General features: G+C 41.0%; 1 protein-coding gene across 3 annotated transcripts in view; it reads right to left on the bottom strand.

The window, feature by feature from the left end:
- Window positions 1–1404: 1404 nt before the first annotated feature.
- lrrc1 (leucine rich repeat containing 1) overlaps window positions 1405–13971 on the bottom strand; it is a 30400-nt gene continuing 17833 nt past the window's right edge. The window contains exons 9-20 of one of the 3 annotated variants that reach the window (XM_051960498.1): window positions 13671–13789; window positions 12653–12736; window positions 10291–10406; window positions 9693–9865; window positions 8455–8597; window positions 5446–7088; window positions 4326–4517; window positions 3555–4046; window positions 3283–3360; window positions 2698–2973; window positions 2480–2557; window positions 1405–2262 (exon numbers count right to left, since the gene is read on the bottom strand). In XM_051960498.1, the coding sequence (XP_051816458.1) occupies window positions 6930–7088; window positions 8455–8597; window positions 9693–9865; window positions 10291–10406; window positions 12653–12736; window positions 13671–13789 (794 nt within the window). In that variant the 3' untranslated portion in view covers window positions 1405–2262; window positions 2480–2557; window positions 2698–2973; ... (2 more) ...; window positions 4326–4517; window positions 5446–6929. Of the gene's footprint in view, window positions 2263–2479; window positions 2974–3282; window positions 3361–3554; window positions 4047–4325; window positions 4518–5445; window positions 7089–8454; window positions 8598–9692; window positions 9866–10290; window positions 10407–12652; window positions 12737–13670; window positions 13790–13971 lie in introns of all 3 variants that reach the window. The other 2 variants (XM_051960497.1, XM_022212141.2) reach the window with 2 other exon arrangements.

Raw genomic sequence — 13971 nt, 5'->3', positions numbered from 1 at the left:
GCTCTTATCCTCATGAAAAGTCCCTGATACCAAAGCACAACAAGACAGTCTGCTAAAAGACTTTTCTTCAGGACTGGGGTTTGTGTCCTTTGTGGGGCCATTATTTCTAGATTTTATGTTTTATTTTCACTCGCTGCTTGCTTAGAGAAAAGCATCAAAACTGCATTTTGTGACATGTTTGATGCAAATACACACCGAGATCAACAAGTGAATCTATCGTGGCTTCACATAGAATTACAGATGAACTTTTTTATGACTTCTTTTAGCTTTTATCTGGTGTTTGTTAAGGAGATGAATGTATTTTAGGTTTATGAAAGAGTAAATGACAAAACTGTAAAGGCTTGAGAGAGCATGACTGATCGAAACAATGATTTTTTTTTACTATTCTTCTAATTTCGATGCAACAGCAGCAAGGGACACTTATGTTTGGTGGCATCATTGTAGCTCAGTCAGTATAACTTGAGAAACAGCATGCAAATATTCAAAACACAAACAAATTGAGAAAATATATTTGACAATTTGGTAATAAATGTGCATCATTTAGAAATGAAATGCCGAAAATACAGAAAAGTCAACTAAATACAACCAAAGATTCAACTGATGGTCCATCAGTGATTTGGAAAAATGAACTAACATGCAAGTTTTCAGTTTATATATTTGTTTAAGAATTCTTTTTCTGAGTTAAAAGTTGTTGTTTTAACCCTCTGAACCCCAAAACTGCCAATTTAATTAGGCAGAATTTGTAAAAACAGGAAGAATCGTTTTATCTTCACCTTTCCGATGGTCCTTGAATGTGTCAGCCATTTTCAATCAATAAATTGAATTAGAAGCCTACTTTCTCTATAAATGAAATTGTATAGATACTTTAAATGCATGCATATTATTTGCTGAATTCCAGCACGTATCAAAAAATGTAGGCCGGTTGTAAAAAAAAAAAAAAAAAGTTCTCAGAGCCCCAGTTTTATTACAGAGTCATTCAAATCTATGTTCATTCTCCTCAGGGTCTCCTGCTGTCTCACATGGCTGCCTCTTGAGACAGACTAAGTCTCACAGTGTAAGCCTGCCAGTAATTGACTCCGAATTGAATTTGGCACACAGGATGGGCTTTCCAACAAGTTGTGTCCCCAGAGGATTATCTCCCACTAGTTGTCACATATAGCACAAGCTGCCGTATCATTTTTATGTGGACAAGAGTAAACACACAGAGGGAGGATACGATAGCACCGACACTTGTGGAACATTGTGCAATCCAGTACAACGCCATCGCCTATCACAACCTCGAAATATCTAAATAAAGCTTTTTGCAGACATATTTATGCGCACTTGCAGTCAGCTGCTGGTGTTTATCTTCTGCACGTAGTATAAACACCAACATGGATCTATCTGGAAGAAAAGAGAAGCCTCTTGGAACAATATATTTGCACTTTATTCAGAAAATGAACACTGAACAATTAACTGAATATAAAAGCCGCCACATAATACAAGGCAGGTGTACATCTATAGTTTGCACATTCTAAGCTTTGGAAGCTCCTGTGTGATGCCTGATGTCTGTCTTTTGAGAGTATGATCTCATACGTTGGCATTTAGCTGGTACCGCTGAGGCGTGTGAAGATGTGAAGCAGAGATCAGTTTGTCTCAGGAGGCTGCAGGTTGCAGACTCCCTGCTGTGATCTCTGTTCAGCCATGTGGCATTTTATCTCGGTACAGACTATAAAAAGTTTAAGGGCTTCACGCTGTCACGGGTGGAGACACTATGTGCCAGCACATGCATAACCTACACACAGCATTGTGAAGCAGAGGTAGCCAGCATCAGTCATTGTTTAATTGGTTGTATTTGATTTTCATTTGGACGTTAGTGTGCTTTATGTTCTCTAATAAGAAGAACTTGTCTTTATGTTCTCCCTCCTTGCAAATGGCTTTAATATAATTTCATTCTATTAGCAGCAATTTGATCTGACAGGCAAAAAGCTTTGCAGTAAAAAAACAAACACATTCCAACAGTTTGATTTACAATAATCCTCCACAGTAACATCACTGAAAATGCCTCAGAAAACAATGAGCTGGATAGTAGCAGTGCGAGTCCTTCATCCATGTAGCTCTGAGCTGTGGTCAGAGTGGGTAGAAAGCACTGTCAAAACAGTCAGAGTGCACATGCTTATCAGGACTGTCAGCGTCATGTAACGGATCTCTGCTGGAGCTCTGCGTCAAGAGCTCCACATCTTCATCTGAGGTAGAGGGATGTGTGAGGATGATCCGAGGGATCTGGCAGATGATTGGCAGAGAAGGAAACGGGATTGAGGAGAAAAATGAGCAAACTGTGAAGTGATCTAATGAGTAGGCGATCATTTTGTGCATTTCTCAAATGTTTTTGTTTTTTACACATTGTTCTTATTTCAGGAGAAGCTAAAGATGAGGTGACTTCAGGATAAGAAAGCATGTTAGATTGTGTATAATAATGTGGGATAAGAAATCTGCTTACTGTCGTTGAATGTTGCCCCACTTGAAGTGAATCCTTTTTTGTCGACATGGTCCTATTCAGGTCACTCCCCAAATCAGACTGAAAAAAGAACAAAACAACTGTGTCAGGCTGACTAAAAGGGTGCTGTGTCCATACGTGGCTTCTGGCACATTGCAAAACAGTGGAGAAATTTTTAAATGTTTGTTCTGTTAGTGCTGTGTTTCGAGTAAACAACCCACAATGCCGTTGCCATTGCAGACGACCGGCTCAGACTTCTTGGACACACTGAGCTCTGCGTTCTCCATCTTGGGCTTTTTGCCCCTGAGACCTCCTCGGTCCTGGCTGCTCAGCTGTCTTCCTGTCACGTCCTGAGGATCTTGAGGTGCATCCAGGTCACGCACCTCTCGAGGTAATACCCTCTCTCTGAGTACTTTCATCTTGATGCAGCTCCCAGCGTTTCTGAGGGCGCTGACAGCCTCATGGTGGGTCGCCCCCTGCATGTCGAGCCCGTTCACCTGGATGGTCACATTATAAGTTATGTTCTGAATTTCTATTTTCTTTCATACATTTGGTCCTATCTCTGAACAGAGTGGAGGTTCCAGCTGTGTCCTCTGTTGGTCTTATGCTGCCCCTTAGTGGTCCAAAGAAGAACTCCAGAATGGAGTACTTGAGATTTATAAAAAAAATATTCTAATAAATGACATAAATGTAATTTCCCTTCAGTTATCATGTTACACATGCTGGTTTCCATTTTGTTTAGCAGTAAATGAATCAGAAACTAAGAACGATGATTATAAATATAAGAAAAATTACTTCCTTCCTACCTCCAGCAATCTATCTCCCACATGGACTCCAGCCTTTTCTGATGGCCCACCTGAAGCTACTCGGGAAATAAAAATTCCCTGAAAGTAAAAATAAAAACATAACAGCCTGGATGAAAGTTGCATTAAGATGTAGTTGAAGCTTGTAAATCTCAGTTTGATGAAACTAAAGCAACCAAGGCTGCTGCTTCACTTCATGTTCATTCGGACATCTAATTAATGAACAATGTTGCAAAAGGTCAAGCAGTGCCAGCTTCTTCTGCACCTGCACTCACCTCATCGTGGTCTTTGTAAGGCAGAGAGCCTTTTCCACCAGCAATGCTGATTCCCAAACTACCTTTCTGGGTAGACACTTTGATCTGTAACTAAGAGAAAATGGTTTCACTTCGCATTAGAGGCCTGATTGGAGCAAAACACCAAAACATTAACAACTAGGATTTTCTTTTTAAAGCTGATTGACACAATCAATACACTTCCTCACAGTGGTTATAGCAACCCCCCAGAAGTAATTTGGCAATTAAGGCACAGCGTGAAGTTACTCTTAATGGCACTTTGGAGACGAGTGGTTCCTGAGGAAGGGTCTTCTCTGTCACCGCTGAAGATTTCAGATGCCCTGTGATGGATGGGGTCTTTTTGTCTCCATGGAGACCAGGCCCTGCATTAAGACCTCTGTGATGCAGAAAATTCCTGCCTTCTTTGACTTCACCTCTCTGATGGCGAAATCGAAGTGGTGAGGCGTCAATATGCGACAGCTGGCCTGCGCCATCCTGGTGATAAGAAATAATTTGATGCTTTTACTGTCCGTCTGCGAGATACATCAGGGAAGCTTAATATTATTTTTTTTTTTTCCACAGGGTGTTATCAGTATGACAGACTGTCAAAGGAGGAAACATTCAGTTCAACAGATTTCCAATAGAGCTTCTTGGTATGTTACGTACAAACACAACTTTGGAATAAGTGGAAACTGGAAGATGAGCATCTTCATATCAAAGGAAACCAAAAGAAGCAACATGAAGTGACTAAGAAATCTAAATTGGAAAACAGACCTCCTTAGGATGTTCACTTTTCTCTGTGATCTTCTCTATGCTGGAGCAGCGAGCACACACAGTGCTGCTGACTGGAAACACTTGAGGTCCACCCTGCAGACGCTCTCTGTTTGTCACCCATCTGAAGCCTGGGATGACCCAGTTTTGGCAACTGGTCCTGAGGGACGGGTTAGTAGGAGGCTTTCTACACTCCTGGAGACAGTCAAAACACACCACCTGTTGCTGAAAATGACTTCTAATCTTCAAGGAAATAACCAGTGACAGTGATGCATCATTGGTGAATCTAAGTGTGCACTCCTCAGCTGGCAAAGTGGGAGGAGTGATGCGATTCCTGGAACAAATCTAATGATTACCAGGAGAGTAGCTGTAAAACTGTGGCGTTAAGACACTAATAAAATCCTGCTCCAAGATTCATAATGCATGCTCATTTTGTGCACCAGGGGGTATCAAAACAGTGATTACTTCAGAGTGTAATTGCTTTCTCGCTTAGATTGTTGAAAGGACCTGAAAAAGCCACCAAAACAGAAACAGTTTCTCCACCTTAATCAGTTTGAGTCTCTTTGTCTCCCTTCTGCCGAAATTTGGTTCTTCAGTGAATATATCACTGAATGAGAGGCAAAGAGAGCAAAGGAAGATGACATGCTTGAGATGCATTGTAGTGTCACTGAAGGAGCTCCTCCTTAAAACTAGTGGAAGACTACCTTAAGCAAAACTACATTTGTTAGTTTTAAAAGCTGGCACTTTCTCAGTGAGTCAGCGTTTAAATTTTTAGCAGTTTGTAAGTGAAATTAATTTATTGCAACACCAAATATAGCACACATGTCCTCATATGGTTAATCAAATACTAAAATGCATGAATATTAGCATGAGTGTTACAAACTGCAACAGTTCATCACCATCATGTGCATGAGTTTCTTACATCTGTAGCTCTAGTTTCACTGTGAATGTGAACACATTAGATACATATGCATTATAGTGAAACCATGCCAGCATCGGTACAGCATGCAGCACGTGCAGGGTAGATGAGTGGCATGCTGGCAGAGCATTCAGAAACATCATGCACTGTTGGACAGACAGAACAAGCAACGACAGGGTCAGGAAATGGAACCGGTTTTATTACCTCAAAATGAGCCAGGTTAAGTCTGAGCTTCCTGCATATGATTTTTTGGATATAGAGATAACAAAAATCCCACAAAATATGAGCTAAAATTTTTAAAATCTGACAATAAAATAAAGGTAAACTCAGCTGAGATGAAATCAAGCCAGAAAAAAGTGATTTTCTCAACTAAACAGGTTGACTTATAAAATTAAAGGAACAAACATGTTGTTTAGTGTTGCACTTATTTTATTGATCAGTGGTTAAAAAGTCATCCAGACCTCGAGGCTCAGTGCCTGTCTAAGATCCGTTTTGTGCAGTTTGATCAGAAAATAATTAAAAACATAAAACCAACACTTGAACCAATTTCCCTGGTCCACTTTTTGCAATCGATTTAAAAACAAAATAATACAATTTATCATGTACCATATAAAAGAATAAGATTTGAGCAACGCTGAGAAGTGCATTAAAGTGGAACTTGAACAACTGCCTTTTTACAGGATGCCATCCTCGTGGTGCGAACCACATCCTCACCAAACCTCCGATGATTATTCTATACAGTACTCTTCGTTAAAGGAAAAGAAACCTTAAAAAAATACAGCTGTTTTTGGCATCTATTTGAAAAACATTGCAAAGCAGTGAAGCACAGCACATATAAATAAGACAGCAATGTTACCTCTGCATAATTATATTGCAGATGAGTAATTAAAGTTTGATGTGCAGCACTTAAACCCAAACTTAACTAATTAGTCGTATCTATTACGTATCCAAAAGTAGGTCTAGGTGTGTTACAGGTGAAAAACAACAGGTTCCTAAGCGACCCACTCAATCAATAGAAATTCTATGGATTGCATAAGACATTAGTGACTGTGGTTTGTTCATGGTTTAGATTTTTTTTTTTAAAGAAAAGAAAAATGTACCAAGTTTGAAAAAGAAAAAAGTTTAAAAATCTGTAATGGATTAAGAAATTTGCTATACATTTGTATTTACATCTGAGCTGCCAAAAAATATAAAAGTATCAATATTCACAAGAGGCTGTACAATAATCCTTAATCAGTAGGTCCAAAATCTCCTGCTTTTGTTTGCCCAAAATGTAAAAAGTATTCACCCAGTGTTTTAAAAAAAAAAGATATAGAACAAATATATAATACACTTAAGAAGGTTTGACCATATTATAAAGACTTATAATAGTGCAACTACCTAATGTATATGTTTTTTAAAAGATTCCTTTAAAAAGTAATAAACCTTTAAAATATCTTTTAAAAAGGACCGTCTCTGTGCAGATCATTCCTGTGGACATGTATTAAAAAGAGGAAGGCACAGTGGCCCTGGTAGACTGAGCATGTTTTACACAGGAGATGGAATAAGGTTATAGGCGTCCCAGGGTTTAATCAAAGGAGGGGTAGGCCACACCGGGGTTTGTGGGTAAAATTAAAAAAAGGGGCTGCGGGGTTGTGCAGGACAACACGGCGAGACACAGGAGGTAAAAAACATTTCTGAGGTAAAGGTCACACAGACGTGGTCACTCTGTCTGCAGCGTTATTGACCTCGTTTTTGTTGGAGTCCAGGCCTTTGGCAGCGTTCAGGTCGTTGCGGACGTTCTCTGCCGTTTTCTTCATTGTTTTCAGCTCACCGGGATGCGGCGTGGCGCGTCGAAGTAGTGTTCCCTGTGTGGAGCGCACAGATTCAAATTAATGCCACATTTAATAACTATGCTGCAGCATTATTAACTGTTTCGATGCTAGTGGTCAGCTTAGAAAAGGCAAAGAGAGTTAAAGAACAAGGACATTTCAGAACAGATCATCATCCTCACAATTGTCTGGCACTGACAAGTGCATATAACAGAAAATTGTTAGAAGTTGTTGGAGGTTTAAGATAAAAGCTTCAAGAAAACACTACTGCCATTCTTCTACGTGGTGGAAACTTTAAGACCAATTTGAAACCAATAAAAAAGATTGCTTGGGTTACGATGTTGTCAGGTTACCTGTTGTGCTTCAGTGCAACTTAAACTCAGCAACTGTTTACATTTGTGTGCATCTCTGCGACTCCCTGTGCTTACAAAATTCCGTAGAACAGAATAAAGTTGTTCTGAAGTACATGTTATTTCAGTTTTTGTCGTCAGGCCATTGAACAAGTATGAAACAATGACTGAAACAAAGACTCTTAAGACTACACATTAACCAACAGTCACTTCATCATCATATCCAAACCACAATTCTGCACCACTCAACTACTATTTCTTACTATTATTTCCATGCTAAATGTTCGCTTAGAAAGAAAGTTAGAAACGGCAGAATGTATAACTCTGGTGTTGTCAAATTTTTTGTTCCATGCTGTCTATCACAGATGCAGAGAGAGCTTTCTTCCTGAATGGGCTGCATTTAGAGCTACAGCTCCTGAAATAGCTTGTTTAGAGCATAACTTAAACTAAAGGTCACACAGTCAATATAAAATGAATCAACTTTTGGTATCTTCAGCTGAAATATTAATGTGAGACTTTCATTAATTTGCTGAAAAAGGCACCATATGGGAACTTTAAATAAGCTTGATAGCAGGAAGTTGGCCAAATGTAGCTTTTGATCTCATTACAGTTTAATTGTGAGGGAGGAAACTGTTTGGGTCTGTGGATGTCAGTCTGCCACTAATTTTCGTCTGAACCAACTCAAATGCAATTTATTATAAACCTTTTTTTGTAGCACCTTAGCGTGCTGATGTTCCCATTTAGTTCCAAACAAAGCTGTGCAAACATAAAGCCTCACAGAGCCCCTAACTGGCTGTGGGTTAATCTCGTTTCACTAATATATAATACATGAAAGGATAAAGACGACACAGTATACCCTACAACTACCTTGACGCTCAGCTATGTGATTCAGAAACAATAATGAAGGCTTATAGTACAGAGGAATAAGCTATGTCAGGTTCCAATGAAAATACTTTGTAAAAGCAGTTAATTACCGGTTTGTTTTGGATTTATTGACTAATGGCTTCTGACACCATGCGTCACATTGTCCCCTTTGAGTGTGCTGCTCTCACCTTGTCGTCATCCTCCTCCTCCTCCTCATCATCCAGGAAGTGAATGGCACTGATCCTGTTCGTGGCTTTGTTGTCCCACGTGTCATCTGCCATGTCGTTCACCAGACTCTCCAGGGCTCCACAGCGGGCCAGGTTATCATAGCCTGGCGTTGTTTTAAAGAGAGGCAACATATTTTGCGATCATAAGCGGAGTTCACGCACACATAAAAATGCTCAGATAAAATGATCAGTAAATGCAAAGTAAGTATTTCAGCAAATTAAAATCAACATGATGGTTATGATTGCTTCCCTTCAATCTAACAACTCAAGAAATGGAAGCTGTCACATGACGCAGCGCTAATAAGAGAGAGCCTGAAACTGCCAGATCACAGTTTCAAATCCCAGCTTAGTCACAGGCTTACAGCAACCCAATCTTCCCTGCCCCCAACCTCAGTCTCACCCGCCTGACCTCCACCGGTTTTACATCTGCGTTTCTCCTTCAAGGCAGAGACAGCACATCACACAACAAATGAATAAATCTGCCATTTTTCTGAGGGAGAAACAAACGTATATTCAAATGCAAAAAAATAGAGACAAGCAAGTAAGAAGAATTTTGCAGTGAATCATAAATACTCCACTGATCTGCACGCAAATCTGTGTCTGAAAGCACGAGACAAAATTACAATAAACTGTCGTATCAGGCAGGGATAGAGGCGGCCCTTGGTCACATCTCTATACCCAGTGAGTGAGCTTTTAATGGCAGTGGGCCAGCCGCTGCTAAGCCTCTTTAGCCGTCCAATCCACCGCATTTCTGAAAAACATAACCAAGGAGGGCCTCAAGGGACTGGAGAGGGCCTGATCTGTTATAGGCGCTGTGATCCTTACAGGACCTGGTAATTGACAGATACTGTGGGGGAAGGATCACACGGCGCAGAACACACTGTGCTTCCCCCAGTAGATCATGTGATAATGTCATCAAAATCACTGGGCACTAAATACTCGGAGACGATGTGAGGTGACGAACTTGTGAGGAGTATTACTCAAATGTCACAGGGCTGGCACCAAATCACTTCGCTCCAGAAGGGGCCTGTCGCTTTAAGAGCATGGAGACAATGACCTACTCACATTTACGTACAAATAGTAGACATGCAAAGAAACACATCAGCTAAATTTCAATTAAGCAGTTTGGTGTAAGAAAAATGCCCAGGCAAGGGTATTGAATAGCACTGGATTATCTTCCGTTTGAGAATAAACATTACCTTTTTTGTCTGAATCAAATGGCTGTTGAGGCAGCAGCACACAAGTGAGCACTTTCTCGCCTGATTCGGGATCCTCGTCGGTCTGAAAGGTGAGCAGCGGCTGGGACTGGTTCTCCGACAACCACAGGGCCTTCAGTCGTAGTGTGATCAGCGACATGGGTAAGTGGGTGAGCCTGAACACAAAGAGCGGATAAATCATTGCGGCAGCCCGCCAGATACCTGCTGGTTCTTATTTCCAAAACATACACACATGGCTGTGGTCTCACTGGGGATGTGTCACATTAGGATGAGGCACGTGGCAGATGTTTTGTCTGTGTGGAGGAGGGGAAACACTCTCCAGACACAGAGGTGGACATGTCTGTGTGTGACTTAAACAGCAGACATTTTTGTGTGAAGACAAAGCTCAGATGAAAACAGGTACGGGCAGAGAAACAAACCCAAACAACCTCAGTCTAAGGAGATCAAAATATCAGAACGATCTTTAGACCAGACAGTAGAGAGCAAGTCAGGCATAATAAAAATTCTTACGGACTGTTTCCACTGATAAGATGGTGTGTACTGCTGCACCAGCAGGTGAGACGAGCGGTGGTGAGCGTACCTGTTTCCAGAGACATCGAGGACATGCAGCTCTGTGGCCTGTGACAGCTCTGGCGGTATTCTCGTCAGTCTGTTCTCTCGTACGCAGAAGACATTCAGACCACTGCAGCCCCCAATCTAAATAACAGGAGAGACAACATGAAGCTGCATGCCAATATAAAGACAGGGCCACTCATTGGCAAACACACAAAAGTTCCAGTTGTTCCTTATTTCTCTTTATAACATTACAAACACCATCTAATCAACAAAGAGTTCATCTGTTGTCAGCGTTTGAGCTCTTTGTCCCAGAATGTGTGGTCTTGATTGCAGAGCAACTACAGATCAATGGGATGTGGCAGATTGACCTAAAATTAGGAACAATTAGGCCTAGTAGCTAGGGATGTGCGCGACGAGTCGTTTAATCGTTTAACCGTCTACTCATTTATTAAACGTTTAGTATTTTACTAGTCGGTTAAACGCTGCATTAAGCATCATGCACCTTGTTCTTCGTGCGCCTGCCTCGGCTTCTTTGTAAACAGGCTGAGCGGCCAGGGAGAGAATTGCTCCTCCTCCCCTCCCCTCACATGCACACGTAGCGGGGGGCAGGGATACACAGTTTGGGGAAGAAAGTTTGGAAAGGTAATGTGGGAAGATGGCGACGCTCCCGCGTAACAAAATCAGCACCGTTTGGCAGTATTTTGACGCAGCAGATGACAACAAGGTCGCCTGTCGGCTGTGTAAGCAAAAACCAGTGTTGCCAACTTAGCGACTTTCTCGCTAAATGTAGCGACTTTCCAAAGCGTCCTAGTGACTTTTTTGTCAAAAGCGACTAGCGACAAATCTAGAGACTTTTTCCTGCCATTTTGGAGACTGACAGGAAAACTCGGATCATTCTGCAGTTACTGTCCTCAACGAGCAGCAGCTGCTGCTGCGAGCTTCTCCCCGTCCTGAAGCACAGGCTGTCAGTCAAGTACTCCCGCAGCAGTCCCAGTGTCTGAGTGAGTAGGGAAGACAGACGTCACTCCGCAGCCAGACGGCAGATGAATCGCGCATGCGCAAAGTCACTACAGATCCCATCCAGACTTACGGAGCGGAATATAAATTAAAATGTTTCTTCACTGTCATTATGTGGCTTTATAGACTCGTCGCAAATTTTTTTTTTTAGACTAGTCGGTTAGGAAATTAGTCGAAATTCCCATCCCTACTAGTAGCCAGACAAAACAAAGACTTGATGGGCCAGCTGTAATCTATTAATCTGCTCGGATTCAGACGCGAATGAGAGACGAGTACTGTTGGATTAATTCTACTAAAAAGGTGCAGGTTAAGCTCATCAGTTACACGAGTAAACATGATAGGTGCTTAACACAGCCACACGAGAGAATAGACGAAACGAGAGTCAGCGGCAAATAAGGACTGAGGTTTTCTGAATTCTGAGTTCAAATCTATTATTCAGTCTGTTCTCATGTAAGCACAGAGAAAAGGGTTACGGACAAGTAATCATCAGTGGAATCAATAAAACTGAGCCAGTGGTCAAGTTGCTCAGCAAAGCCCCAATCGATACTTGGGCCGCGGCTATACAGTGTTTGTTAGAGATGTCATGCAATGCTGGACTGAAAAAAAAACAAAAAAAAACAGTGACACCATGGATTCGTTACCCCGGCCAAGTGTGTTCAAACACTGCAGGCTTTGCATCGTTAAGACACAGAGGCATTGTACAAGCATTAAAGAAGCCTTTCAGATGAAGCTTTAAGCCAGGCGTGCCTTCACTTAAACAGACAAGAGGTTCGAGAAGAATGTCACATACAAGCACAATGTCCACACTCAGACACAGCTGAAGCTGAGCAAGCCAGAAGACCGAGCAGTAAAAATGAAATGACAGGACACAACGAGAGAACTGTGGAGCCAAAGTTTGAACTAATAGTTAAACTGGAGCTTTATGTTACTGTAATAGCAGACTAACATAAAGGCATTACATCAGTGAGCTCAGTCAGATTCTAAAATTTGAAAGTCATAAATGCAGTTTTGCTCTAACCTGCACCACCTATTGGTAAGATAAGTAGCAGCACTCAAGGCCTGTAGAGAGTACAACATGTCAGCGAGCGCCAGCTACAAATATAGAAAAAACAGCAGCTTATGTAATTTTGACACAAGTGTTGCAGGTGCTGTTTGTTCAGCGAGGAAAAGCTGGGAGGCTTATAGGATAGCGGACTAATTCCTGTGTTTGGTGCAACAATAAACTTGGGTGGATACAGGAGGTTGTTATAAAAGCCACACTGTTGGGTGCGTTTTCTGTTTGAGATTTAGGCTACCGGTTGCAGCAATCGGTTCTCCACGCATTTGAACTTTTCAGTGAAATGATTCAGTGTGGCGTATGAAACGTTTACCTCCTTAGGTAATGCTGTTAGCTGGTTTCTGTCACAGTTGAAGTTTGACAGTCGCTTCAACTTCCCGACACTTCTCGGCAAACTCTGCAAAAATAAGCAAACCAACACAATGATTCCACAGAGCAGCAACATGAGCCTGACACACTTTTCAACACATTAGAAGCTTAATAAAAAGGAGCATTTGCTTTTCATATTTGTCTCTTCACATCAGTTCTATTTTTAGATCAACTTATTACGATGTTTGGCCCAGTTGGACAATTTATCCACAAAATGAGAACAATAGAGTCAAATAAGTCCTCTGTGTGTCAACAGACTAGTGCAGTGCTCTCGTGCAGTGTGTCGCTCACACAGTTGTTTCATTTATAACCACACAAAACAGAGGTCAGACTGGCTAGCGTGCAATGTGTTGTCTGTTCCACTCTGTGTGTCACCACTGTGTCTCAGAGAGCATGTGCATCCAGACTAACCCATCCCAAGCCATTTGTCAGGACTTGAGTCCTCTGCATCTTTATTGAAAAGAAATGTGTGTTTCTTTTAAATCCATTGGTTGTACTGTTTTCAGCATAGCATAAAAAGCAGCTGATTGCTGTATGCTTATTGTGCAATTAAATATTATTGCAAAGTGTTTTTTTCCAACACCTGTGTGGTTATGATCCAGCTTAATAAGAGGAGCAAATAAATATACGGATCTGGTGCAATGAGGAAAATTATGCCATCCTATTCTATAATATTATGAAAGCCATCATGTGATCTGCTGCGACTTTAATATTAGCTGTAGTTTTATGCTGTCTACACAGAAACAGCTGAGAAAAATTAAATTTGTTCCATATTTATTTGTAAATATTCTATGTAAAATGAAAACATATGCACATCGACTGTCTGCACGCTGATGTTAGCTCTAGCTTTTTTTTAGCTGGATATCATGGGCCAGTTACAATCGCTGTAAAATATATAAACAATATTCCCATAGCATTTGTATTAAATTTCAACGACGACACATGCGGTTGAAAAAACTCACCTGTAGCTGGTTCTCTGTGAGCACAAGTTCAGTGAGACTTTCACAGTTGCCAATGCTCTCTGGAAGATACGTTAGCCTATTCTGATCAGCTTTCAATATGGAAAGCTTCTGTAGTTTTCCTGCACAGAAAAAAAAAACCCCGTAGATATATGTAAGATTTAATGTATAAATATACTGTTCATTTTCAACTGGTGGGCACTGACTAACAGGCTACTGAGGAAGCTACAAAATATATGCAGGTATCTTAAGGAAGTGATGCTTTTATGTAAACATTTAATGGTTATTTTCACTAAATGCATAT

The sequence above is a fragment of the Acanthochromis polyacanthus genome, chromosome 15 (assembly GCF_021347895.1).
Source record: "Acanthochromis polyacanthus isolate Apoly-LR-REF ecotype Palm Island chromosome 15, KAUST_Apoly_ChrSc, whole genome shotgun sequence".
Classification (NCBI taxonomy): Eukaryota; Metazoa; Chordata; class Actinopteri; family Pomacentridae; genus Acanthochromis; species Acanthochromis polyacanthus.
This window is presented reverse-complemented; position numbering and strand designations above follow the sequence as displayed.